Source organism: Podarcis erhardii, assembly GCF_964252035.2.
Source record: "Podarcis erhardii genome assembly, chromosome: 6".
Taxonomy (NCBI): Eukaryota; Metazoa; Chordata; class Lepidosauria; order Squamata; family Lacertidae; genus Podarcis; species Podarcis erhardii.
Window position 1 is genome coordinate 22637936 of NC_138510.1, and position 23685 is coordinate 22661620.

At 43.5% G+C, this 23685-nt stretch overlaps 2 protein-coding genes across 2 annotated transcripts in view; one reads left to right on the forward strand and one right to left on the reverse strand.

Moving 5' to 3' along the window:
• Positions 1–6275, forward strand: part of GDAP1L1 (ganglioside induced differentiation associated protein 1 like 1) — a 46783-nt gene extending 40508 nt beyond the window's left edge. Inside the window, exon 6 of the mRNA XM_081868012.1 lies at positions 4804–6275. Within this exon, the coding sequence (XP_081724138.1) occupies positions 4804–5147 (344 nt within the window). The 3' untranslated portion in view covers positions 5148–6275. The remainder of the gene's footprint in view (positions 1–4803) is intronic.
• A 5759-nt stretch (positions 6276–12034) lies between these two features.
• On the reverse strand, positions 12035–19261 carry FITM2 (fat storage inducing transmembrane protein 2). Its single transcript, XM_081868101.1, has 2 exons — positions 18979–19261; positions 12035–17768 (listed from the first exon to the last, which is right to left on the reverse strand). Exons 1-2 carry the CDS (start codon positions 19149–19151, stop codon positions 17153–17155), a joined length of 789 nt encoding a protein of 262 aa, XP_081724227.1. The 5' UTR covers positions 19152–19261; the 3' UTR covers positions 12035–17152.
• Between the last annotated feature and the right edge of the window lie 4424 nt (positions 19262–23685).

A 23685-nucleotide genomic window follows, 5' to 3' on the forward strand; every position in this document is an offset into this window, starting at 1 on the left:
ACAAATGTACACTTCTGTTAATGTGCTAAGTAAGTACAGGGATAAGTTTGATTCAATTCACATTTAAAGGCAAAACTACCTTATGTGCACTTTACAAAAGCAAATATGAACTGAAACACAACCGCCCTTCAGATTTTTTGCAGTTCACCAAATATTGCGGTGTAGTTCCCCACCCATATAACGTGTACAAAAATGCATACACTGGGGTAAAAGGTGCATAAAAATGCCTATGTTGGTGAAAACTACAAAAATGCATCATATTTTTTTATTCATTTTATTTCATAAAATTAATGCACTGCTTGATTGTAAAAAAACAAACAAACTTAAAGTCATATTAGGCAAAATCGCTTTGCAAAAAAGGTGCATATTTCCCAAAATTTCTTTGCAAAAATTGTATATTAGGATAAATTTGCTGAAGAATTTTCATGAAGCCTTAAGAAAAATACTTTGCAAACTGATAAGGAAATATGGAGAACTGTACTTAACACTGGAAAAAATGAGAAGCCAGAATTGACAGTGTTAAAAAATTTATAAACACACACACACACACACACACATATATATATATATGTATGTTTAATTACTGTTGAAAAGGATATGTTAAAAAACATATATACCGGTATATATATATATATATGAAGCCAGACTTGACAGATCTACCCATCCCAAGTGCTAAATTAATGCCAGCTATGCCTGCCATACTGCTGAATCCACACCCAGTTAGTCACACTTTAGTTGCAACAAAATCAGTTTGAAATGCTAGTTGTGACTAACTTGTTCTGTTTATTTCAGTGGGACCTAAGTGTGACTACCTTGATCTGGATAAAAAACAGTGATATATACTCAGGCAGGAGTTTATATTGTGTTTTGCAACATGAACGTTCTATGGGTGGTAATTTACTTAGTGGTTCTTCTAATTTAATCATAATGTTAGGGAGCTTGCACGCATCATTTCCAAAAGTCATAGTACTAGAGGGATAGGAAGAACCTCATGAAACAGTTACTTCTTGTTGAAGGGTTTTGTTTTTTTAAATCAATCAATCTAACTTTCTGCTTTCTGCCCACTGCCACTTCAGATCCAAAGCATGCAGGGTTCCATATGACCTCAAAGCACTGGTGGCTGTGATGTTACAATATGTCATGTCACCTGAGCCAATTGAATCCAAAGATGTGCTGACACCATAGTGCAGCATTGATTAAGGTTTCCAGATTCTGGGGATTAAAACCCAGACACCCCACCATTGGGGCACTCCCATCACCCGCATCTCCATCGCTCGCCCCCTCCCTGCTGCTAACCCCTTCCTTGCCCACCTATTCCCCCCTTCTTCCCTCTCCTCTTACCTTTGCTGTTTTCAGCCCCCTGCTCACAATGGGAGGCTGAGTGGCCCCAGGAAGGTCATGCAAGGCCAGGCGACTGCCAGGAACAACACCAGGCCTAGCATGACCCCCAGCAAGCCGCTCCAGGCCACCCGATGTCTGCTTCCTGTTCTGGGGCACAGCACCTTCTGAGCATGCAGGTGCCCCGCAAAAAAACAAAAAACAGAAACAGAAAAAACCCAAACCTGGACATTTAATCCAAAATGCTAAAATCTGCCCAGATGAGCGTGCTGGCCCCCAAAAAACTGGATGTGTCTGGGAAATCCCAGACATATGACAACCCTGGCATTGATTCTCTGATGTCATAGACAGCTGTGTAAATTTAGGGCCTGATAACTGACTCACTTGCAATAAGAAACAGAGGCATATTTGGAGAATCAAAGGCATCAAAAGAGGCAGAACAAACAGAAAAGAGGAAAGAAGAGGTAGAACAAAGCACTGGGTTCAAGAGGACTATTGGGGCAGGGATTCATATGAATACGGCAAGTGACCTCAGATCGAGAAAATAAACGCCCAAAGCCAAGTGGAAACAAAAGTTCTGAAATAAAAATTATCTCTACCAACTCCCTTCACACTCCTAGAATCTTACAGTTTATGGCGTTTGTTGTTTCCTAACACAATGTACCCACTGAGCTTGCAGTTTGAGGTTGAAGATCAGCACGATTTTTCTGTTGAAAACCCCACCCACCCCCTGCTGCTTTTGCTCCCGCTGGGGAAAAGATGTGGGTAGTTTTGACCTAAAGAGAGTTTGTAAATACATATCTGCCCAAGAAATAGCAGCAGGGAACTTTTCACACAGGAGAGACATTTTTAACAGCCTTTCCGGTAGAGAGAACGGCTATTAAAAACAAGTCCTTCTCTGACATTTCTAATAACTGCACCTGCCAATGTATGCCAGGGCTGGCCTGCAGAGGGGTTTTCTCTTTGGCTTTGAAAGTCAGCCAGGTTCTAATCTCTCAAGCTGCTTCTTATTCTCTCAGAGGCTATGCTTGGAAAGGAAAAATATATCCTAGCAGGCTTGGTCAAGCCACATGCAAAAGTGCCAAGGTGACAGACATCACAGTGCAAGGCACCCAGTAATTATGAGTGCAATATGCTGCAAAGTACGAGGCAGAGAAAGAGCTATTTTTGGGTACCACATTTTATGCATAAAAATGTGCCATTGTTATAATAACGCGAGCTGCCCGTGTTTTCATTCTTCAGTGTCCAGCTTCTTCCTTATTGTCTCTAGAAGTTACTGTAAATTCCGGAGTGGGCAGTGGATAAATGTTGCGTCCAGTGGGCGTCCATGTTAATGCATGGACTTTACAGAAGAAGCAGTGAGACGTGCAGGCAGGAGTAAACTGGGAAAGGTGCAGCTATTTCAATTACCTGCATATGCATTGCGTTAATGTGGGGCATTAGACCTAGAGGGTTGCTTGAAAGGTTCCTTAGAAAAAGGTGACAAAATGCTAGGGATGCCACCTGTGCCACCTGGCTATCATTGTTGTGGCTTGCCATCCAATCTCCAAGTGATGCGAGATTCCAGGGATTCCAGACAAATGAGGCACAGCAGAGACTGTGGCGTCTTTATGATATATGGTTTATTTACACATATATACAACCTGAGCCCATGGTGGAGCGGTTCACAGCATAATCACCCAAAGAGGGCCTTGCTTCCCCTATAGCTTGCAACCTTGGATTCAATAAGAAATCAAGCACCGCTCTGTCTCTCTGGCTTCCCAGCCTGCTACTTCCTTGCTTCTAGCTCACATCACTCCACTCTCAACTCTGGCCTTTGTCTTTCTAGATACCAGCCAGTTGAGGAAGGGGGCTCCACCCATTTTTCTCCTGGCACTGAGCCACTCCCTTTGTTTCCTTAATGGCCCAATACCCAAACTACCACCTCCACTAGGAAGCTAGTCTGGCTATTCCAGGAATTTGAATCTTTGCTTAAATTTTCACAGTTGCTGGATCCAGGAATTAGAAGGGTCTAGGCATACAGCTTTTCCCCCACACCAAACTCATAACATTATCAGCATCAGCATCAAGTATTTATATCTCCTTTCTAGAGACATTGATGTAAATTGCAAAATATTAATAAATTGAAACAGAAGGAAAGTGCAGCTTGTTAAGGATTCTAAGGTTTATTTGGAGCAGGCGACTTGCTTTAAAGTACAGTACGGAGACACCCTTAATTTCAGGAAGTGGGGTGTCTGTGTATCACATGGCAAATTTTCTCCCTTTGGGAATGAAACCTGACAACAAGGCTTCACTGTGCAGGCAGTAGGCTAGTATTCACTTTTGCAGGGGGTGGGGAGCTAATTGGCAACCGATAGAGAGCTTGGATTCCAGCTGCCAAGGTTGGGCTGGGAGAAAAGAGCCCAACAAATTCGCCAGCACAGTGGGGTTAATTGCTCCGTTCCAAAGAGAGGAAACGTTATTGAGTCCTCATATGACTCACCCTGAAGGCTCCCCTCTCCACTGCCTCACTGCAGGTTTTTCTTTGGGCTGAAGATTAGCTTGGAGAACCAAAACAAACAAGCAAGGTGTTGCAATTGTTTGAAATTACATCCCACCTTTTGGGGGGATTAGGAAGGCCCATAACCTTCAGACTTGCCACCGGACGCCACAAAGATTTTGATGATGAATGACTTCACAGTTTCAAAGTCTGCTGCAAATGCTGTTGCTATAGGTTTTTCATTCACGGTAGATTCATCAAATTCTGCTAAGATCAGCAGGGGAAGAGGCAACACAGCAGGAAAGGGAAGCCTTGCCCTGCCTTTCTTCTTGTTCTAGTACCGGTTAAAGGAGTTTCACACCAGACAAATGACCTCTGATTAAATTTTAATTTTAATTGCAAATTAAAATCCCTCTGTCTCTGCCCCTGCATTTTTTAACTGGCCCCAAACTGAGGAGCTACCCACCATGTAGGCTGCAAGGAACGGCTGGTTTTCTCTTTCTCTGTACCAAATTTGGTGAAAATCTAGAGTGGCCAGTTAGGACAAAAGTTAAGACGACAAAAGTGGGTGCCAATTTACATAAAATCTCTGTGTTGATTGATATGCATATATGCAAATTTAGTAATTCAGATAGCAATCGAGTACATCTAACCATAACTGGGTGCCCTATGTGCCTGCTCAGTTGATTTGGCCTCTGCTCTGCCTACTTTATAGCAGATGGACCTTGGAATGGAGAACTGCCCTTTGGCACCCTTACAGAGGACTGTCCTCTGTAAAGTAGGACACAAGGCTATCCACTGGAAAAGAAGTGTAGAGTTGACAAAATGCATACAACTAAACAACAACAAAACTGGAGGGTATGCATTACATCAGCCAAAAATGGAAGTCAATAAGCTCCAAGATTGGACTTTGTCTCCATTCCTAAGTGTTTAGGTGTGACGAAACTTTTCTGATATATTGCTTCTGTGTTGTCTTTGCTCTCCAGGGCAGAAGTGTGAACTCTGGCTTTGTGGGTGTGTCTTCACCTTGGCTGACATCTTGTTGGGAGCCACGCTGCATCGCCTCAAGTTTCTAGGACTCTCTAAGAAATACTGGGAAGATGGCAGTAGACCCAACCTACAGAACTTCTTTGAAAGGATACAAAAACGCTTTGCCTTCAGGAAAGTTTTGGGAGACATACACACCACCCTCCTCTCGGCAGTGGTACCCAATGCCTTTAGGCTGGTCAAGCGGAAACCACCATCCTTTTTCGGAGCCTCCTTCCTCATGGGATCTCTAGGGGGGATGGGGTATTTTGCGTATTGGTATCTAAAGAAAAAATACATCTAATGCTGGCTGTTCTGGTGTTTAGTTTGGTGTCTCTGTGCTGTGTGAAACCATGATGAATCTTCAGTAACTGTAATGAAATTTGAAACCAATATGAATAACTATATTGTTAATGTAACATTCCATAGTCTAGAAGTAGAAAAACCTATACTGCAAGGAAAGCGAATCAACGACAACAACAAAAATTCAACTTGTACAATGCCTTTTTTTAGGTTTAAGTATTATACAACTGTAAACAGTGGTTGTGTTAATGCTTACACAACCGCTGTGGAGCAAAACTGCCCTCTAGCACAGGAAAGCGCCATTAGAAGAGAAGCAACAACACCCCCAACAACACAAAATGGAAAGACGGGGTTATCTTCTGCACCTTTACATTTTTTCCAATATTTGTTGGCCACATAGCACATTTTTTCCCACAGGTGCAAATTGCGGGGACTTTTCTCTCCTAAGAGCTGTTGTGGTGGTGTGATGATGACATAGGCTTATTTTTTAACAAAACACAGACACGCACACAACAGAAATAGAATGAACACAGTCAGACCACAGTAGTTTGTGAAGTTCTAGCTTAAGGTGGAAATGAATTATTTGTGTCTCTTTCTCTCTTTGTATACCATCATTTCCATTCAATCAAGCATTTTTAATCGACTTGCGCTTAGAATGTATCCACTTTCTACTTCTATATTTTTTTAATTTGCTTTTTTAATTGTTGACAGCCAGTGGGTTTCTTCTGATTGTATCCTTGATTTCACAGATGAATTTCTGTCTTACTGAGGTGTTTGCCTCGAGTTCCTTTCATGAATTTGCCAAGCATCGTTCACCAAAGGAGCCTTGCCGGACTCTAAAAACATGACTGTTTTCATAAGTTTCAAGCCATTTCCAAAGGATGTGTTTTCATTTCTTTCTTCCTTTCCCCTCGCCATTCCTTCCTTGAGGAGCATTTTTTTAAAAAGTCACTTTTTTGCTGTGTATTTTCTTAGAAACACTTTGCACAGAAAATCACCTTTCTCACTTTCTTGTGCCTTTTGCATGTTGGAAGGAGTAATGAGCATCACTGCTACTCACGCTTAAAAACCCTCTGAGAACCTAAATAAACCATATGGGAGGAGTAATGGCTTTACATTTCTAAATGTGTTCAGCATCAGTTGACTCATTTCCCAGAGTAAATGTGTCTGCACACACGGTGCCTTTTTCTACTTTAATGTAGTCGGGGGTTGGCTTAGCCTCAGAATTTGCCATGCTTTACTCCATGAATAGGAAGTAGAGTCGTATCTTGGTTTTTGAACAGCTTAGTTCTCAAACGTTTTGGCTCCCAAAAGCCGCAAACCCAGAAGTGACTGTTCCGGCTTGCAAACTATTTTTGGAAGTTGAACATCTGACGGGGATTCCGCGGCTTCCGATTGGCTGCAGGAGCTGTCTACAGCCAATCAGAAGCCATGCTTTGGTTTCCGAACGTTTTGGAATTTGAACGGACTTCCAGAATGGTTTCTGTTCGACTTCCAAGGTACGACTGTATTAACAAAGAGATGCATGTTTTTTCCTCGACTTCAGTGCTCTTCCAGGCAATTATTAAGCATTCTTGTTGGTTTGCTTGCAGAAACCTTACACAGGGGTTAGATTGCATGGGGAATGCTCTCTACTGAGCATTCATTCTGATCTGTTTGCAGAGCAGTTATATGACCATAAGCATTCACCCTGCATTCATCCCTAGTTGCTTGCAGAGTGCTTATACATGTTACCCTTAATCATTCGTCCTTCCCCACTTTTCAATGCATATCCATGGGTTATGAACGTACCATACACTGAAAGCACATTTATATCAATTTAACAGCCATGGCTTCCCCCCACCCCTGCCCAAATCCTGGGAACCGTGGTTTTCCCTTCACAGGGCGACAATTCCCAGTACTCATAACAAACTACAGTGGTACCTCGGGTTACATACGCTTCAGGTTACATACGCTTCAGGTTACAGACTCCACTAACTCAGAAATAGTGCTTCAGGTTAAGAACTTTGCTTCAGGATGAGAACAGAAATTGTGCTCCTGCGGCACGGCAGCAGCAGGAGGCCCCATTAGCTAAAGTGGTGCTTCAGGCTAAGAACAGTTTCAGGTTAAGTACGGACCTCTGGAACGAATTAAGTACTTAACCTGAGGTACCACTGTATGGTTTCTGAGATTCTTTGATGGAAGCTAAGTGCTTTTAACATATAGTGTGGATGTGACCTTGTCAGCTCCCTCACTGCAAAAAGTCAGTTGCTGTATTTTTGTAGTGCCTTTGAGAACAGATGAACCACCAACCAGGGGCGTAGGATAGGGGGGTGGGGGCGGAGCACCCCGGGCGCCCTCACAGAGAGGGGTGACATTTGGTGCGCCGCACGCCTGCGACTCTCAATCCTACCCTGAGCCGTCAGGCATATGCTCCACCGCTGCCACCAAAAGGGACCCTTCTGCCAATCTTAGCATCTGAGAGGGTTTGTAGGGAGGGAAGTTGTCTTTTCCCCAGCTGGTGCCTCCCACCATTCCTCTACATCCAGCCGGTCCGTAGCAGCACAACAAGCTAGTTGACAAGCCAGCCATTGCATTGTTCCTCATTTCGCTAAAGATCTCTAGTCTTAGATTTCACACCTGCTGTTTCCCTCCAGGATATATTTACGAGAACATGTTGACACAGGCCTGAAAGGCAGATTTTCCAGAGTCATTGGGAATGCATTGTGAATTGTGTGTGTGGGGGGGGGGGGACGTAGGCCATTTTTTGCTAACGGTTTGTGTGGGTTGTGTCTCTCTCCTCCCACCAGCGACTGATAAGAGACATTAACTGCATTTAAAACTTGTAAACCCTCCTACTGCTCTCCCCACAACCCCACTCCCCCAAATACAAACCTTTGCAAAATTTATTGAAGTTATTTTAATTAGCTGGGAGAAGGACGGATGCTCAACAGGTACAGCATATGCTTTGAATGCAATAAGTCCCAGGTTTATTCTCTGGCATCTCTGGTAGGGTTGGGAAAGACCTGCCTGAAATGCTGGAGGCCCACTGCAAGTTAGTGTAGACAAAACTCAGCCAGATGGTCTGACTCAGCTTTGTATAAATTATAGGTGCTTTCTCCATTGCAACCTCCCCACCCATCCATATTTGGTATAGTTTTCTGTTCTTCACTCCAGGAATCAGGCAAACTGCTGCAGCAGATCCCCGAATCATCCTTAGCCCCATCTGAACTTGTGCTCCTCCCTGCTTTGCCTTCCAGCTTCAGTGCAGCTTCCATTTGCAATGTTATTGCCATCTTCTGACCCTCGCATACAACCTCACTTCCGGGAGCAGGGGTTTAATTTGATCTTCTTTGCACTTCCTGCCCCAGCTGGAGGGTTGCCCAATTGAGTGCCAGGGCTCTGAATACCAATTAGCTCCTGGTTTTCCTTTGGCCCTCCTGAATGCTAGGTCAGCTTCAGCCTGCGTTTGTTCTTCAGTCAGCTGCAGTTGCTGGAGCCCTTGTGTGATTGGTGGGATGTGCAAGAAAGCTATTTAAGGCAATGTCTTCATCTCAGATTAGCAGCACGGCCACCTGAATGCCCACTGTCATGGCATTTCTGGCATATATACTGCGACACACATATTTTAAAGCAGCGAAACCCTAAGAGAATTTTTGATTTTCCCTCTCCCAGGCTCCCAAGCCCAAGCAAGACTGCTTGCCCTCCCCTAACCATTATACCATGCAAGATATGGCCCCATGGCCACCTTAATTGGGACTAGGGGTTAATATGACATTCTTGCTAAGAATAGCACTCTTTTAAAATATGATCTTGGTGGCCATGAACAGTGGGATCTGATACATGCACGTTCAGACATGAATCCCACTGAGTTCAAATGGGCTAACTTTATGGGTATATGTACAGCCAACGACTGATTTACATGCATTCAGTATGTGCACCATTGCACATGATGACCTGGAACGCAACAAGCTGCACAAATCGGGGGTTACCTGTACAGTACTCTTGTTTAGGAGTTAAATCCTATTAAATTGAGTGGGATTGAGTAAACATGCATAGACTCCAACTATTACTCCCACTACTTTTAATGGATAAAGAAGTTATAAAAACTTGTTTAACTGGTTTGTTCATCTAACTGTGAAGAGCTCTTAAGTACCAAAGCCAAAGGCACATGCTATCAAAAGGCTCCGCTGGGAATAACAGCCAAATCTCTCATAATACACTTACACACACACTTCAAGAATCTGTCCCTAAACTGTCCTCTTCTACATTTCAAACTGTCTAAGAGTTCACTCAAAACTGATGGAGCTGTGCATGCAAATCTATTACATTAATGTCCCACACTGATATTTCTTTATTTAAAATAATGGGCAAGCTAAAACCACCGTAATGCACCGGAACAGTGGTTAAAATGGAGGAGACTTAACAGAGCTCCTAGAACTACAAATAACCTGTAAACCAATTCTGAACAGCAAGAAACAACAGGTGTTTCTTTTGAGTAATCCAGAAATAGAAAACAGCTCCCCATCCCTAGATTAGCAAGCATCACATATAATTTAACCATTGTTACAGAGAACTAAAGTTAGATTGGGAAGGGCAAACAGCTTACTAAGCTGAAGGCTGCATGCACACCATATATTTAAATTACACACCCACTCCCAAATCCTGGGAACTCTATTTTAAGGGTGCTGGAATTATAGCTTTGAGGGGGAAACTATACTTCCCCTGTATTCAGGGTAGAGGGCTGTAAATATATGGTGTGTATACGCAGCCTCAGTTTAAGACAGGCTTCCTCAAACTCAGCCCTCCAGATGTTTTTGGCCTACAACTCCCATGATCCCTAGCTAGCAGGACCAGTGGTCAGGGATGATGGGATCTGGAGGGCAGAGTTTGAGAAAGCCTGGTTTAAGAGATTTAGAACTACTATTTGTGGCAAGGTTTGAGAAATGGAAAAAAAGTTTCATAGCTTTAGATGTGCAGAACCAAGCTTTTTTTATCTATACAGTGTGGAGCACCATGCAGACTGGATCACATGCTGATACCTTGAGATGCAGTACCAAGACCAGAGGCATTTATTCCCCTCTTCAAGATATAAGGCACCATGTGAACAGAAATAAACACATTTTTTTTTTGCGCATGCTAATCCACCACCAGCTGCATCTCTATTTTTAGGGTGGTTGGAACTAAGCAGATGTGTTTGTACACACACGTGTCCGTGTGTGATGACAGTTTTCTACATCATAGTCTATTAACCAGTGATGTTTAGATCAAGTATTTAGCTGTTTCAGCCACACGGGTACTGCAACAACCCAGTACCATAAATGTAACTTGGTGGGGTGAGGGGACCCAGTTTGCAAGTCTGTAGATGGCTGAGAAACATGCTTCCTGCAAGCAAATGCTAATCCAGTCAAAGATATCTTAAAATCCATCTTAGTTACTCCTTTGCATTTTTGGTTACATCCTATTAGCTGACCATAGGTTATCCAAACCTAGGGGAACTTGCTCGCTGCCACTCTAAACATTATAGAAATGTAGAGTTGGAAGGAAACCCGAGGGTCATCTAATCCAACCCCCTACAATGCAGGAATCTCCAAGCCAGTGTGAACTTAAGGAAGTTCATGGAAGAAAAGTTTCTTCCACCCATTCCCCCAGCAGTCAGTCATTTTGAGCCTCACACCCCACCCACATTGTTCAGGAAGGGCCCCCACCTTCCAGAGAGAGACTTTTCAGGGGCCTGATTTATTAACAAATCTTCCATTAAATCACCATTCTAATCATCTTAACATTTTAGGTATTTTCCACCCCTCGAGCCTTTATGTGGAATTCAGTTAAACTGCAATTTGGTTATCCAAGATTCTCATCCATTTTAGCAACCTGATCACCAGAGAATCTGTAGAGTCATGCAATACCCCCTCCTGACTCCCTTAACAGCACACTACATTGCAGGAAGGACAAAAACTGTGTGTTTGCTTAAGCATCTTCTGTTTAGAAAGCCGCTCCAACCACCATACATTCCGGACATGCCCTGTTCTAGTTTTCTGGCAGCCTCCTGATTTTCTAGGGAACAATTCAATGTTCTACTGCCAGCTTGAGCGATGTTAAGCTTTTATTCCTACAGGATGCAATACAAAGGCAGATAATACACAATCCAAAAAGGCCAGGCCACCAATCAGCACTCAATCAAGCAACATACACCAAAGAGAAAAGAAGCAGATTTCTGTCCCTAGAAAATTTGGCTGTGCATCTAGGGACACCCATCTGCTTCGTATGACATTCATATATCCAATAAACTGGGACAAAAGGGAGTGAAATCAGTGACAATCCAAACAAGATTCAACTGCCTACTCAATGACTAGAAGGATATTTTGTCTATCAACCTTACCTACCAAATTAACTAAAGTCAATCAAAATATGCAACCTGATATTTCCAAGTAAACATGTGCATGTAAGACTAATTCAACAGGGTTTCCTTAATTGTTTTTGGGCTTGCAGGCATTGAAATGTTACTGTGTTACACCTTTAATATAATCTATAGTGTCATGTTTACAAAATAAACTGCATTTGAAGCAAAATAGTGGGACTTCCAACAAAATCTTGCCGTGTTCAGGTCCCAAATCCAGTCAGTCGAAATTCCATATCCATTCAACATGCTTGGTCCAGAGTTGGGTTTTTCTTGTGCGAGGGGCATCTTCCGCTTAGCCCCCCCCCCCCCCGATGGTTTGCACTTCTACAAAACCTGTGGTTCCTTCAGTACTGTGAAACATGTCTCTTATAAGTGAATGTGCTATTTTGGCTGCATAAAGAGCAAGATCAAGAGAATGTGCTTGCTATTAGAATATGGGATATATTTTGCAATCTCAATTTTTTTTTAACATTTCATAATTTCTGCACAAATGAAAATGACAGGAGTTACATTGAACTAACTTTATTGAGACAAGACAATGTTGTTTTTGCCCAGTATTGTACGATTACACTTGCTGTTTCCATCATTCCATTCAAAATACATCAGTTCTTTTAAAAGGAAAAAAACCAGGTGTCGGAAACAAGGTCTTTAACAAAAATCCATTTCAAATCCAGCCTTTTGCTTTGCCAAATATGTCAAATCCTTCCGATCCTGGGGTGAATTTATTTATACTTCAGTGGTTAGAATTATATTGTATTAAGTATCCCTCCTCCTACAAAGAAAGAGACCATTGGGCAGAAAGTTCAGTGCCCTTGAATTCCAGAGATTGTTATTAGCATAATGCATAGTATAAGCCAGCTGGAATCTGACTCAAATGCAAGCAAAGACACAAGAGAACAATCATCCAGCATTTCACCAGTCCACTGAATACTATAGCTCCATATACCAAGACTAGGTGTGTTCACAAATCAGGCGGTTGTCTGCAAACCAAGAAAAAAGTGCACACATCCTTCCTCATGCCAGGTCTTCTGCAATAATGTATAAATGGAACGACTTCTTCCTGAAGAATACCAGCTACCCCCCCCCCTCAATTTATATTATATAGAGCTGCTTGTCATGCTGTCCTGTTGTTTTGAGATAGGAAACTGAAGACTACTTCCAGTATAATGGCTACAATGCATGGATAGCTCTGGAAGCAACTCCCAGGCTCACGTACAAATGAAGATGTTTTGTTCATCTGAACTATCCAGGCAGAGTTATCTGCAGAGGGTACAACAATCGTTACAATTCACAGGAGTGTTTTTTGGGATGCTGCATTTTGTCCAAATGAGCAATTTTCACATGAATGCACCCAGATGAATCAGCATCATGTGGCTTTCAAATGTTCACTAAAACTAGACCAAAGCTGGGAACTCTCAAAAAATGCCTGGATAATTTAAATCCATACATTTTGCTCAAAGAAGCAGTTAATCTCAACGTAAGTCATTCTAACTTCCCCATAACTTTTTATTTTTTTAAACTATTCAAACCCCAGTGCTCCTCTCCAAATACTAACCACGTGACCTCCCTACCTCATGGCATGGCTCCTTTAATGATGCAATCGTAAATGTGTACATTGGCAAGTAAATCCCAGTTACATCACTGGGGCCTAGTCCCAAATTGTGGTTAGAATCAGAATTACTACTCGTGACTACATACAAGCAAGCATGACCTTTCCAAAACCCATTTTTTTTCCTTTAAAGGTTTGCAATAGGCAGTTGCTTAATACATTGTCAGTAAGGCATCTATATATTATATATAGTGTTATTTTTTAATACCATTTTTTATTTTGTGCATGTTGTTAAAAGCTAAAAAAACAGTATGATCTACATCAGGCATAAGGAACTGGTGACCTCCAGATGTGGCTGGACTACAACTCCCATCATCCCTGACCACCATGCTGGCTGAGGCTGACAGAACTGGTAGTCCAACATGTGGAAGGCCCCAAGTTCCCCATCCCTTACTTACATTTTAGGCATACAATGCCTGCATTTGGCCAATCGTTATTTTGGCTTAATACGCTGACATGTGAATGGGGATTGTAAATGTGTGCGTAGCCCCTTTGTTCTTCCTTTCAGGGGAGGAAACAAGCCACAAAATCTTCAGTTAACAATAAATTTCTTATGTAATTCTAACAGTGAAACGATGGTTAACCACTTTGGAACAAACCAGGATATGATGCCAAGGTTTGAAGGCTGGTTCATATTTCAGCTGATTAAACCAGGTAAGATTCCCAAACCAGCAAATATTTGTCAATGTGAGCCATGCAAAATTAGGATGCAGCCCACTCCTGAGGAATTCAATGGAAAAACCTCTAAATTGTTTTCATAGATCAGAACTATATAACAGCAGTTGTCAATAGGCTTTAAAACCCAAACAAGCTGCATGCAGCCTCAACTCATGTCATATTCAGAAAAGGCAGCTTAAAGGTGCTTTGGCACAACAACTCAGAATGCAAGTACCGTATGTTTGTTTACTTCCAAGTCATGAATCTGCACCAAAGAACCTAAATTATGAGATACCCAGAGCTTTATAGAGAGTCAATGTCAACAGGACCACAAACCTGCTCTCCACTGAAGACAGTAAAAAGAGAAGAATCAGCTGTTTGTGGCACAAGCTGCTGGTTGAAATGCAGCAAAATATTTAGTTCCAGTGCTTCTGATCCTTTACATGGAATGAAATCCTCCTACATAAAATTTTTTAATGTATGATGAAGACGCTGCTTTAATGAAGAGGTGGCTAACCTGTAGCCCTTCACTGTTGGACTCCAACTTCCATCAGCCTCAGCCAGCAAGGCCAATTATCAGAGATGATGGGAGTTGGAGTCCAACTCATCTCAGGGGCCATAGGTTAGTCACTTCTACTTAATGCTAGTGGAGATAGCAGTTTATTAAAGATAATGATAAATAATGAAGGCTGCTAGATAGTTCTGCTCATTGTCAATAGCTATTGAAGCAGGTCTTCATGTCTGAGTAGACAAGAAGAAAATATGATATGAAGTGAATGTGAATTCCAAATAATTACTCCATGGAGGACAAAAGAGAACATAAGCCACAAGAGGGTTTTTGCTGACTAACAACATTGATGCGGTGTGTAATGAAACTCAGCCATGCAACCGACAATGTTTAGCACATACAGTCAGCAGAAAGTATGCACACAAATAAAATGCATGCAGATAAATAATAGCAATGAAATATATCAGTGCATGCTGTCTTTTTAAAAAAATAATACAAATGCAAAACACTAAAACATTAATATTACATAAAAAATAAATGTACCGAATTTTACAGCTTATAGAACTTTTACAAGATGCCAACAAAAGAAACAAATAATACTTGGGATCTGTTCTCATCTAGCACTTTTCTGCCACCCGCAAGCTGCCTTGAACCATCCTCAGGAGACAATTTCCTTGAGTGGAAAGTCAGCATGAACTTGGCTGCTAAACTGGTTATAGCAATAATGGTTGCCATGATTACACTGGCAGGGAAAAAGGGCTCCCACAGGCATGGAAATTGCCCTTCATGTGTGCGCAAAGTCACATTTATTAATATTTGAATTATACTCTGATGTTTGATCCAGGAGGATCCACAGGACAACTTAAAAAATACAATAAAGTGAGGCTGCTTCCATGTCCTCTAAATGACACATGCCATCAGATAGCCATCTCTGCCATCTCCCAATTCTCTTTTGGGGAATTGCAGTCATTTTATCTTAGTTCAGTCCAACTGCTAACTGTTAATTGTTTGCTACAGTTATTCATTAAAGTTATTCTTGATGGATATTCAAACAGCTGAGGAAGGCTCCAAACAGCTTTTATATGTAGGAATACTGTGGTATGTATCAACCCCAATCTGCCATTTGGAAGTTATTTAAATTTGACATATTTGCAAAAGTCATCTCAACCCCACAGAAGTCAATGAGATGTACATTTGCATTCCACATGTTCTTTCATGCAAGACATGTTTTAACTTGGGAAGAATTTTTTTAAAGCATCTTGGAGTTTCATGCACAGAAACTGCTAAAGGGATTTTGGATCTAAAAATCCAAATAAGCACCACTGGATTATTTCTGGAGTAACTTCCATCTAATTATTCTTGCAGGTACTGTGAAAAAAGAAGGTACTTACAAAGTAAGTAAATTTGTTTAGGATTGAGCTGTTAGTGTTAAGTATACCACCTTAAGTAGCCTAAACATCATATACTTAATATGAAGATTCAAACCACTTCTTGAAAATTCCATTGCAGGACTGCAGACTTTGGTCCAGAAGGATAGTAGACCCCTGGGTATTAACGTACAAAGCAGTACCATTTGTTAAGATGCAAGTTTGTTTGTTTGTTTGTTTAAAAACAGAATTAAAAATAATTGCATTTCTTCGTCAAAGCAGACAGCCAAGTCACAGAGCTGAAGCAAGCAATGTAGTAAAACTATGTAAAAGTAAATTGTGTTTTAAAGTTAGTGTCATTGAGGGGTGGGGACAGATAAAGCACCTACAAAATTTCATTTGAAACAAGATCATTTATAAATTTTCCCCAATGCCAAGAAACGGCTGATGGAATCAATATAAAAAGAACATTAGTCCCCATAAAAGAACAAACTGCCTTTCTGCTGCAGACTGTGGACATCTTACAGCATTAAACAGATTAAGGAAAGAGGGAAGAATGTGAGTGCAGCAAACTTGCAGCCAACACCCTGCTTTACTAATATAAAGTGTGTTGCAATAATCAAGGATATTACATTGCTACTATAGTAAATGTCAAGATACTCAAAGGCTTTTAATTACATGGAAAAAATAAATTCCAACACAAAGGTTGGATTATGCAAGCTGTTTTGTCTAAAGAAAATGATCTGGAAATGCATTTTGTGGTAGTCTGAAAAGGATGGATCGGCAGAACTGGAGACTAAAAGCATCTAATAGCTGGAATAGACGCTTATTCACAGAATTAACAGTTGTTTTATAGCCACATTTCTGTATTGTTAATCCACAAGTGGCTCAAACTACCACTGACTAAGCAGAGAACCCTCCCTTACCTTAACATATTGGTTCAGGGAGCTACTAACAGAAAGCTTTGTCTGCATCAAGCTATCCTTGACTTAGGAGCATAACAGCAATGATAAAAAAATAAAATTGTGGTGTGCCATGACCAGGGCAGGTCCAGGGAGCTCCATTAGCCAGTAATCTGCCCAAACCAACAATGGTTTCTCCCTTGCTGTTTGTTAATATTTTTCTAACAAGTTCTATTTTTTTGTGTAGTGTAAGATGTTAGCTTCTTCCCTAGCCAACGAACCAACCTTGAGAATGCATTCCCCTGCCCCACCAGTTAAAGGAATTTAGACTTCACTGCCAACACAATCACTAACGCTGTCATTGAATTAGTGAAAAAGGTTAACTGTCATATGATTAGTAGGACTCCAACAGCAGCCTTCTTTTATGAGGAAATAAATCCAAACCTCTACACAGAATCAAAAAACATTTTGTCTTCAACCCCTCCCTTTAAATATACTGAAAATAATTATTTTAAAAATTAGTTATCAAGCAAATAATTTTCTTTAAAACAAAATCTGACTCATAGGCACTCTTTTTTTTTTTATAGGCTACGGTTGGACTTTCGGGAACTCCAACTAGTTCTTTCTGGAGGAAGTCCAGGAGACAAAGGAGTTAGGTACCAGTACCTGTATGTTCCATACCAAGCCAAGAGACCCGCCAATGTGCCAAATAACTTTTGGGAGAAGTCATGGAAATACACAGCCGTGGTAAAAAACATCCACAACCAAATCATGGTCAAGAAACTCAGGGCCAGGAAAAAGCCATTTACCACAGTGTGCATTCTGGAGTTCTGGGAGATGTTCACAATGTGCAACACGGCCATTTCCTCTATAGTAATCAGGGCACAGTATGAGAGAAGGAAGGAGTGTCCTGAGATGTCAAAGCCATTCCAGAAGCCACCAGCTTTTATACACTGTAGTTTGTTGGGATGTTCCTTCAGTGGTACATCAAAGGCCACAGATTTGTAGCAGCTGCCTGTCAGGTCCTCAATGTACAGGAACACCCCGGTGCATGAATACCAAATGGCAGTGCCAACCAGCAAAGCACTGAGACGTCGAACCACCACCGCAACGCTCCGGGTGACGTGGTAGGTAGTGATGCCGATAAAAGGCAGCAGCAGACAAAGGGTCCAGGCCCAGGCAACTTTAACAAAATACCTGCCAGGGAGAAATTGAAAAGAAATATTCTAAGCTCCAGGGAGGTAAGAGAGATGCGCTCAGAGAAGTTACAAAATTATACCATCTGCATATTGCCAAATCCATCCTAGTTAATTCTCATAATCTTTTGGACAAGGCTTGTACCAAACACTTATGGATCCTCCCACACAAGAGGCACTAAAGTAGTGTCCAGGATGTGGTACAAGCCTTAAAAAACTATTGAGTGGCCACAAAACTACCACATTTGATATAGGTGCAAGTTGTAAACAGCCTCGAAAATTGAAGTGCCCTGTTTAATTTGAAAACTGACCATAGCCTTACTGCATATGTAGCGAATGTTGGGTTGTTGTTGTTTTCCTTTCCTTTCTTTGGATGCTGCCATGGCCTTTGGCTACCACAATAAAACCCAATAAAATTTATTTATTTAAATCTGAAAATTCAAAATGAACTATTTCTCAGAAATTAAATTAGTTCAAAGGAAGCTAAAGGTATCTAGGAGGAGCAAGCTGGGAACAGATCAAGAATGACCTGCAGCAAGAGGGACATATGCAAGAGCATCCCAGCTAATGCTTCTAAATTTGGGCTGGAGTTTAGTGGCAGAGCACATGCATGCAGAAGTTCCTAAATTCAATCTGCACCATCTCCAGGTGGGGCTGGAAAAGACCCTTGTCCAAAACCTGGAAAGCTACTGAAAAGGAAACCCCTGGGCCCTCCAGAGGTTGCTGGGCTACAACATCTGGAGGGCCAAAGTCCCCCCAGCCATGGATGAAGTAGATGGACTCAGCTTCCTAAATGCACGTGGCCAGGAGAGAATCCACTACCATCACGAAAATTACTGCCACACCTAGAAAGATAATCCGTTTAATCAAGACAGCACGCTTTCTCCACATCTGGGATTAGGCAAGCGGTTACTGCATTTATTGGTTTTTGCTTCACTGCTGGCTACACTGCTACTCGCCCGAATAAAATCAAACCCCAGTAAACAAAAGCCGCTTTTTCTGACAGGGTCTCACCCTTATTTGCAGAAGGGCAACAACCTCCTCATGCAACAGCTCCTGGTAAGATACGCCCCTTGCCCTGCCCTCCCTTCAGATTCCCCCCCCCCCCAGGTTAAAGTGCCCCCCATGTCAAGCTGCCCCATCCTCTCAGCCCCCTCCCCGCCCTGTCAATCAACGCCAGGCCCCTCCTCCTTCTCCTCACATCCCCTCACATGTTAAGCAGGTTGCGCTTGTTGCTCATGTAGGTCTCCGGCAGCGGCGCCCACTCCTTGATGACGCAGCCGCCCAGCATGAGGCCCAACAGCCCCAAAGGCATCGTCCTCCGCGCCGCGTCGCGCACCAGGTAAGGGCGCAAGAAGCGCGCCGAGCGGTCCATGTACTCCATCGCCAAGGCTCCGAGGAGGGCTCGACGCCGCAGCAGAGGGCGGCCAGCCGGTGACCGCCTTCCAAGAGGACGCCCGGCCGACGTGCTGCGTCACAGCCTCGCGTCGCTCGGGCCCCGCCCCGCCGCCAGTCGGCCTGTCCTTTCCCCTCCCAACTGCGCAGGCGCCTTCTCGGGTTGCGCGTGCAGCTGCCTCCCGCGCGCGGCGAAGTCTTCCTAACCGTCACTTTAGGCGCCTCCCGTCTGCGCCTGCGCAGGGCGTTGAATACCCCTGGCCTGTTTTCGTCACGCTGAGGCGTTCACTGATGTTAAGATTTAGGTGGAGGTTATTGTTGAGTAAGCATGTATAGGAGGAGCAGGCTTCTCTAATAAATAAATGAATTTTTAAAAGGAAGAGTAGGAGAGGTTGCACTCTTAACATGCACAATTGTGTGCACAATTGTGTGCACAAAAGTGTTCGCTTTGTGCAGTTACCTCACCCTAGTTGCCCACTTGCTTAATGTTAGGGCCGGCCCTGAGTGAGCGAAATCATGTGTCAAAATGATTGGCGGCAATCATTGTGTAGAAGGAGGGGCTTTTGTTAGGTGCAGGTTATTCTGCCTGGCCCCAGATGCTGTTAGCCAAGTTGCAAAGTCCCAAAAGCTTCACTTTCTGAAATCCCCCTTTCCACGCTACTCTTGACAGCTGTTGTCCTTTGCATCAACCTAATCTCCACACTGATGGAGATGTTCAATGCGCAATTAATTGTGTGACAAGCTACACCTGTTGAATTTTCCTCTTCCCGTCTTTGGCGTCTGGCCTCTCAACTGGACATTAACCACAGAGCATGAAGTCCTCATGGATTGCTTCCTCAAAATGTTTGTTCAATGCGCTATGGCTATGCAGAAGCAGATGCAACGTGAGGAAAATGTATTAGGAGTAAGATAGGTATGTCCCTGCCAATATCAGTGGTGCATCCACACTTCAATGCATTTCACAAAATTATATATATAGTGGTACCTTGGGTTACAGATGCTTCAGGTTACAGACGCTTCAGGCTACAGACTCCGCTAACCCAGAAATAGTACCTCGTGTTAAGTACTTTGCTTCAACATGAGAACAGAAATCGTGTGGTGGCGGTAGCGGGAGGCTGCATTAGCTAAAGTGGTACCTCAGGTTAAGAACAGTTTCAGGTTAAGAACGGACCTCCAGAATGAATTAAGTTCTTAATCCGAGGTATCACTGTACCAAGCTAGAAAGAGCACAGAGAAGTACACAGAATAATGTATGCATGCACACCAATTTGCCACAGAGGGGCAGCACATGATTGGGAGAAAAATCAGACCTTTTCTGTATAAAATGAAACAGCATGTACTGCAGGCACAAGTGTAATAGTAATTATTCTTATTACAGGTGCAGCTTAGGGGAATGATGTTTTAAATCAATAATAACAAACTATTCTTTTTGTAAACTGCTTTTTGCAATCAAGTGGTATATATATTAGTGTGTGGACAAGTGTGTGGTAGCTTCCTTTGTATTCTCCTGAAAAGTAATTAATAGATGGAGGGGGTCTTAAAAAGGTCATAGAGACAAAGACGAATGATATACACCTTGGTGAGGCTCCGTAGTCATCATAACCCTACTTTCCTGGGAGTAAGCCCCACTGAATTCAATGGTACTTACTTCTGACTAGACGTGGGTAAGATTGCAATGTAATTGTCATTTTTCTCCCCATGGAGATGTAGGGAAGAATAATCTGCCTAATAACTCTCAGTTTACACAGCAGGTGGTCTGTCCACAGCTGCACAATGCTATTATATGCAGCATTGCATCAAGCTGAGTTCAGTTTGAGGAACTCAGGCAATGTTTATTCAGCTGCAACAACTGATTTATTTAGCAAAACAGGTTCCGCCTTAGAATTTCCAGTAGAAAGACAAATCTTTGCAGGGGGTCTGTCATTCAGTGCTATTAACAATGGGAACAGAGTCTCTCCAACCTGGTGGTAAATTATACATTTCACACTGAGATGTGACAACTGAGGCTGTGTACACACTAACCCATTTGTAGCACAAAAAATGTAGTTTTTCATCAGTCCAGATCATTCATGTTCATTCTCTGGATTGATTCTAGATCCTGTTGTCCACAAAGGTTGGTGGGGTTGCTTGATACCCATTTGAAAACACTCCCGTTAGTTAGCTTATCCACAACTTTTCCATCCTGCATATGCCCCAGGTGAATGAAGAAGGAAGTGGTGATTGTGGTCTTCATATATGCCCATCCACAATGTCATTGGACAGGTGTGGACACCCCTCTGATGGCTGGAACTGCCTTCATCTGTTTTCAAATGGACACACTGCAGAGTAATGCAGAATCAATTTACAGTGAAGTATAATTTGTACGCAGCCATATCTCAAAGGAACAGTTATATGCAAGGCTTGTTTTCTGGGGGGGGGGGGTGCAGGGGTACGCATACCCCTAAACATTTTGTGAATCTAAGTTTGGCATCATTGAGGGGCAGTATTTTTTAAAAGCACTGTGTCAGGGAACTGCCATCGGAAAGGCAGGTGGTGGAGAGGCTCTCAGAAGCTAGGAGAGACTCAGCAGCGGGGGAAGGCACCAGTAGGGGGAGTGTGGGAGTTCAGAGAGAGAGTGAGGCGCCAGACTGGCTCAAGGAATCTTCCAGCGAAAACAGTGGAGAAGTCTCAGGACCTCCTATAGGTACACCCACTCCTCGCCAGAAACTGTCGCGCCGAGAGTCCAGACGACGCGTTTCCGTTAAGGAGCTTCTATGCTGGAGTCGTTTCCGTAAACGCCCACTGTCGGATTCTGCCAGCGATTAAGGGAGTCATGCTTAAGGGGCTCCGCTGTACACAGAGTCTTGAGAAACATGTCCAAGATCTGAGGGACTGAACTTTTACGCACAAGTAGCTCATAATCCCATCACAGCAATCCGACAGTCTCTGTAAGCGCTTGTGCAAAAGGCATCATGAGCAACCCAACCGGAGCCGGAGACGCAGGAGGAGCTGGAGCGGGTCCAAGCCTGGAAGAAAGGTACAGGGTGTTGGAACTCCAGCTAGCGCTGCAAACGGCGAGGCTCGAAGAGAGGTGGGCTCAGGATGCAGACAAGGGCAAAACCACCCCACTTGCCAGGAAGGTGCCAGGGTTGGTGCAAAAGTTTGGGGGGGATCCCAGAAATTATCAAGCCTTTAGGACTGAGATGCAATACGCCCTCAATCTGCAGTTTGATGACTTCCCAGATGAGGAATCGAGAGTGGCGTTTGTCATTGGGCACCTGGAAGGTGGGGCCAAGGACTGGGTGAGGCCCCTGATGGCAGGGAACAGTGACGTTTTAAAGGACACGAGGAAATTTTTTTGCGCCATGGACCTGATGTTTTCCAGTGAGATCGAGCAGGGGGTGGTGCGCAGACAACTGATGACGTGTAAACAGGGGAATCGCTCTGTCCGAGAGTACTGGACTGAGTTTACCATGTTGATCCATAAACTGGGGTGGGACCTGTCTGCAGACCCAATTCAAATGCTTTTCGAAGAAGGGTTATCCTCGGCGGTGAAGGATGAACTTTCCCGCGCGCCCAGGGCGGAGTCTATGGACCAATTGACTAAATCAGCGCTCGCCATCGGAGCGCGCCAAGAGGCAAGAGCCTTGGAAAAGCGGGAAGGGAAAGGGGAACGTTGGAGTGAGTTCCGCATTCCAGAGATACCAGGGCAGCAGTTACCGCCAGGAGAACCGATGGAGATTGGAACGGCGCGTGCGCGCGGAGTTTCAAACGCCAACAAAGGGCGGAAGAAAGAGGGAAAGAGCGCCAAGAAGTGTTTCCTCTGCCAACAGCCAGGTCACTTTGCCAGAGTCTGCCCTCAGAGGAAGGGATGGCAAGGAATGGCGGGAGCTGTTGGGGGGGGAGGAGGAGGGGGTTAAGGAGCAAGTAAAAGCCAACGCCTGGTTGCCAGCATCGGGGCACAGCAACCAGGCCAAAGAGCAGTGAATGTGCCCAAGCCTGAACCCCCAAGACCAGCGCTTGTCGTGGAGGTGGTGCTAGAGCTACCAAACGGACATCCACTAAAGATAAAGGCGCTATTGGACTCAGGCAGCTCCTGCAATTTTATGAGTAAGGAGTTTGCAGCGGAACACCAGATACAGACTGTGCCTTTAAGTAACCCTCTGCAGGTGACAACAATTGATGGGAGGGAGCTGTTGGGGGGAGAAGTTAACCTCCAGACTGTTCCCATGATAATGAGGGTGGCAAGACACACGGAGGTCATAGCGTTTAATGTGGCTACCCTGGGAGGAGCGCCCATCATATTGGGAATGAGCTGGCTAGTGCTGCATGACCCTCTAGTGGGATGGCACCAGAGAGTAGTCTCATTTGGGTCAGCATATTGCCTGGCGCACTGCAAGGGAGGGGAAGCACAGGCAGAAGCCCAGGCCACGCTAGCAGGGATGGAGGTAACAGATAAAGGGGAGGTACCACGACAATATGCCGACTTGGTTAACGTCTTCAGCGAAAGAGAAGCAGATAAACTGCCCCCGCACAGACCCTTT

What these genes read in the sequence shown, in the direction of transcription:
- FITM2 (XM_081868101.1), bottom strand. Translation starts at nt 19,151, where the DNA reads ATGGAGTACATGGACCGCTCGGCGCGCTTCTTGCGCCCTTACCTGGTG. An exon ending in AAGCGCAACCTGCTTAACAT is followed by an intron (nt 17,769 to 18,978) that starts GTGAGGGGATGT and finishes TCTCCCTGGCAG; the next exon opens with GTATTTTGTTAAAGTTGCCT.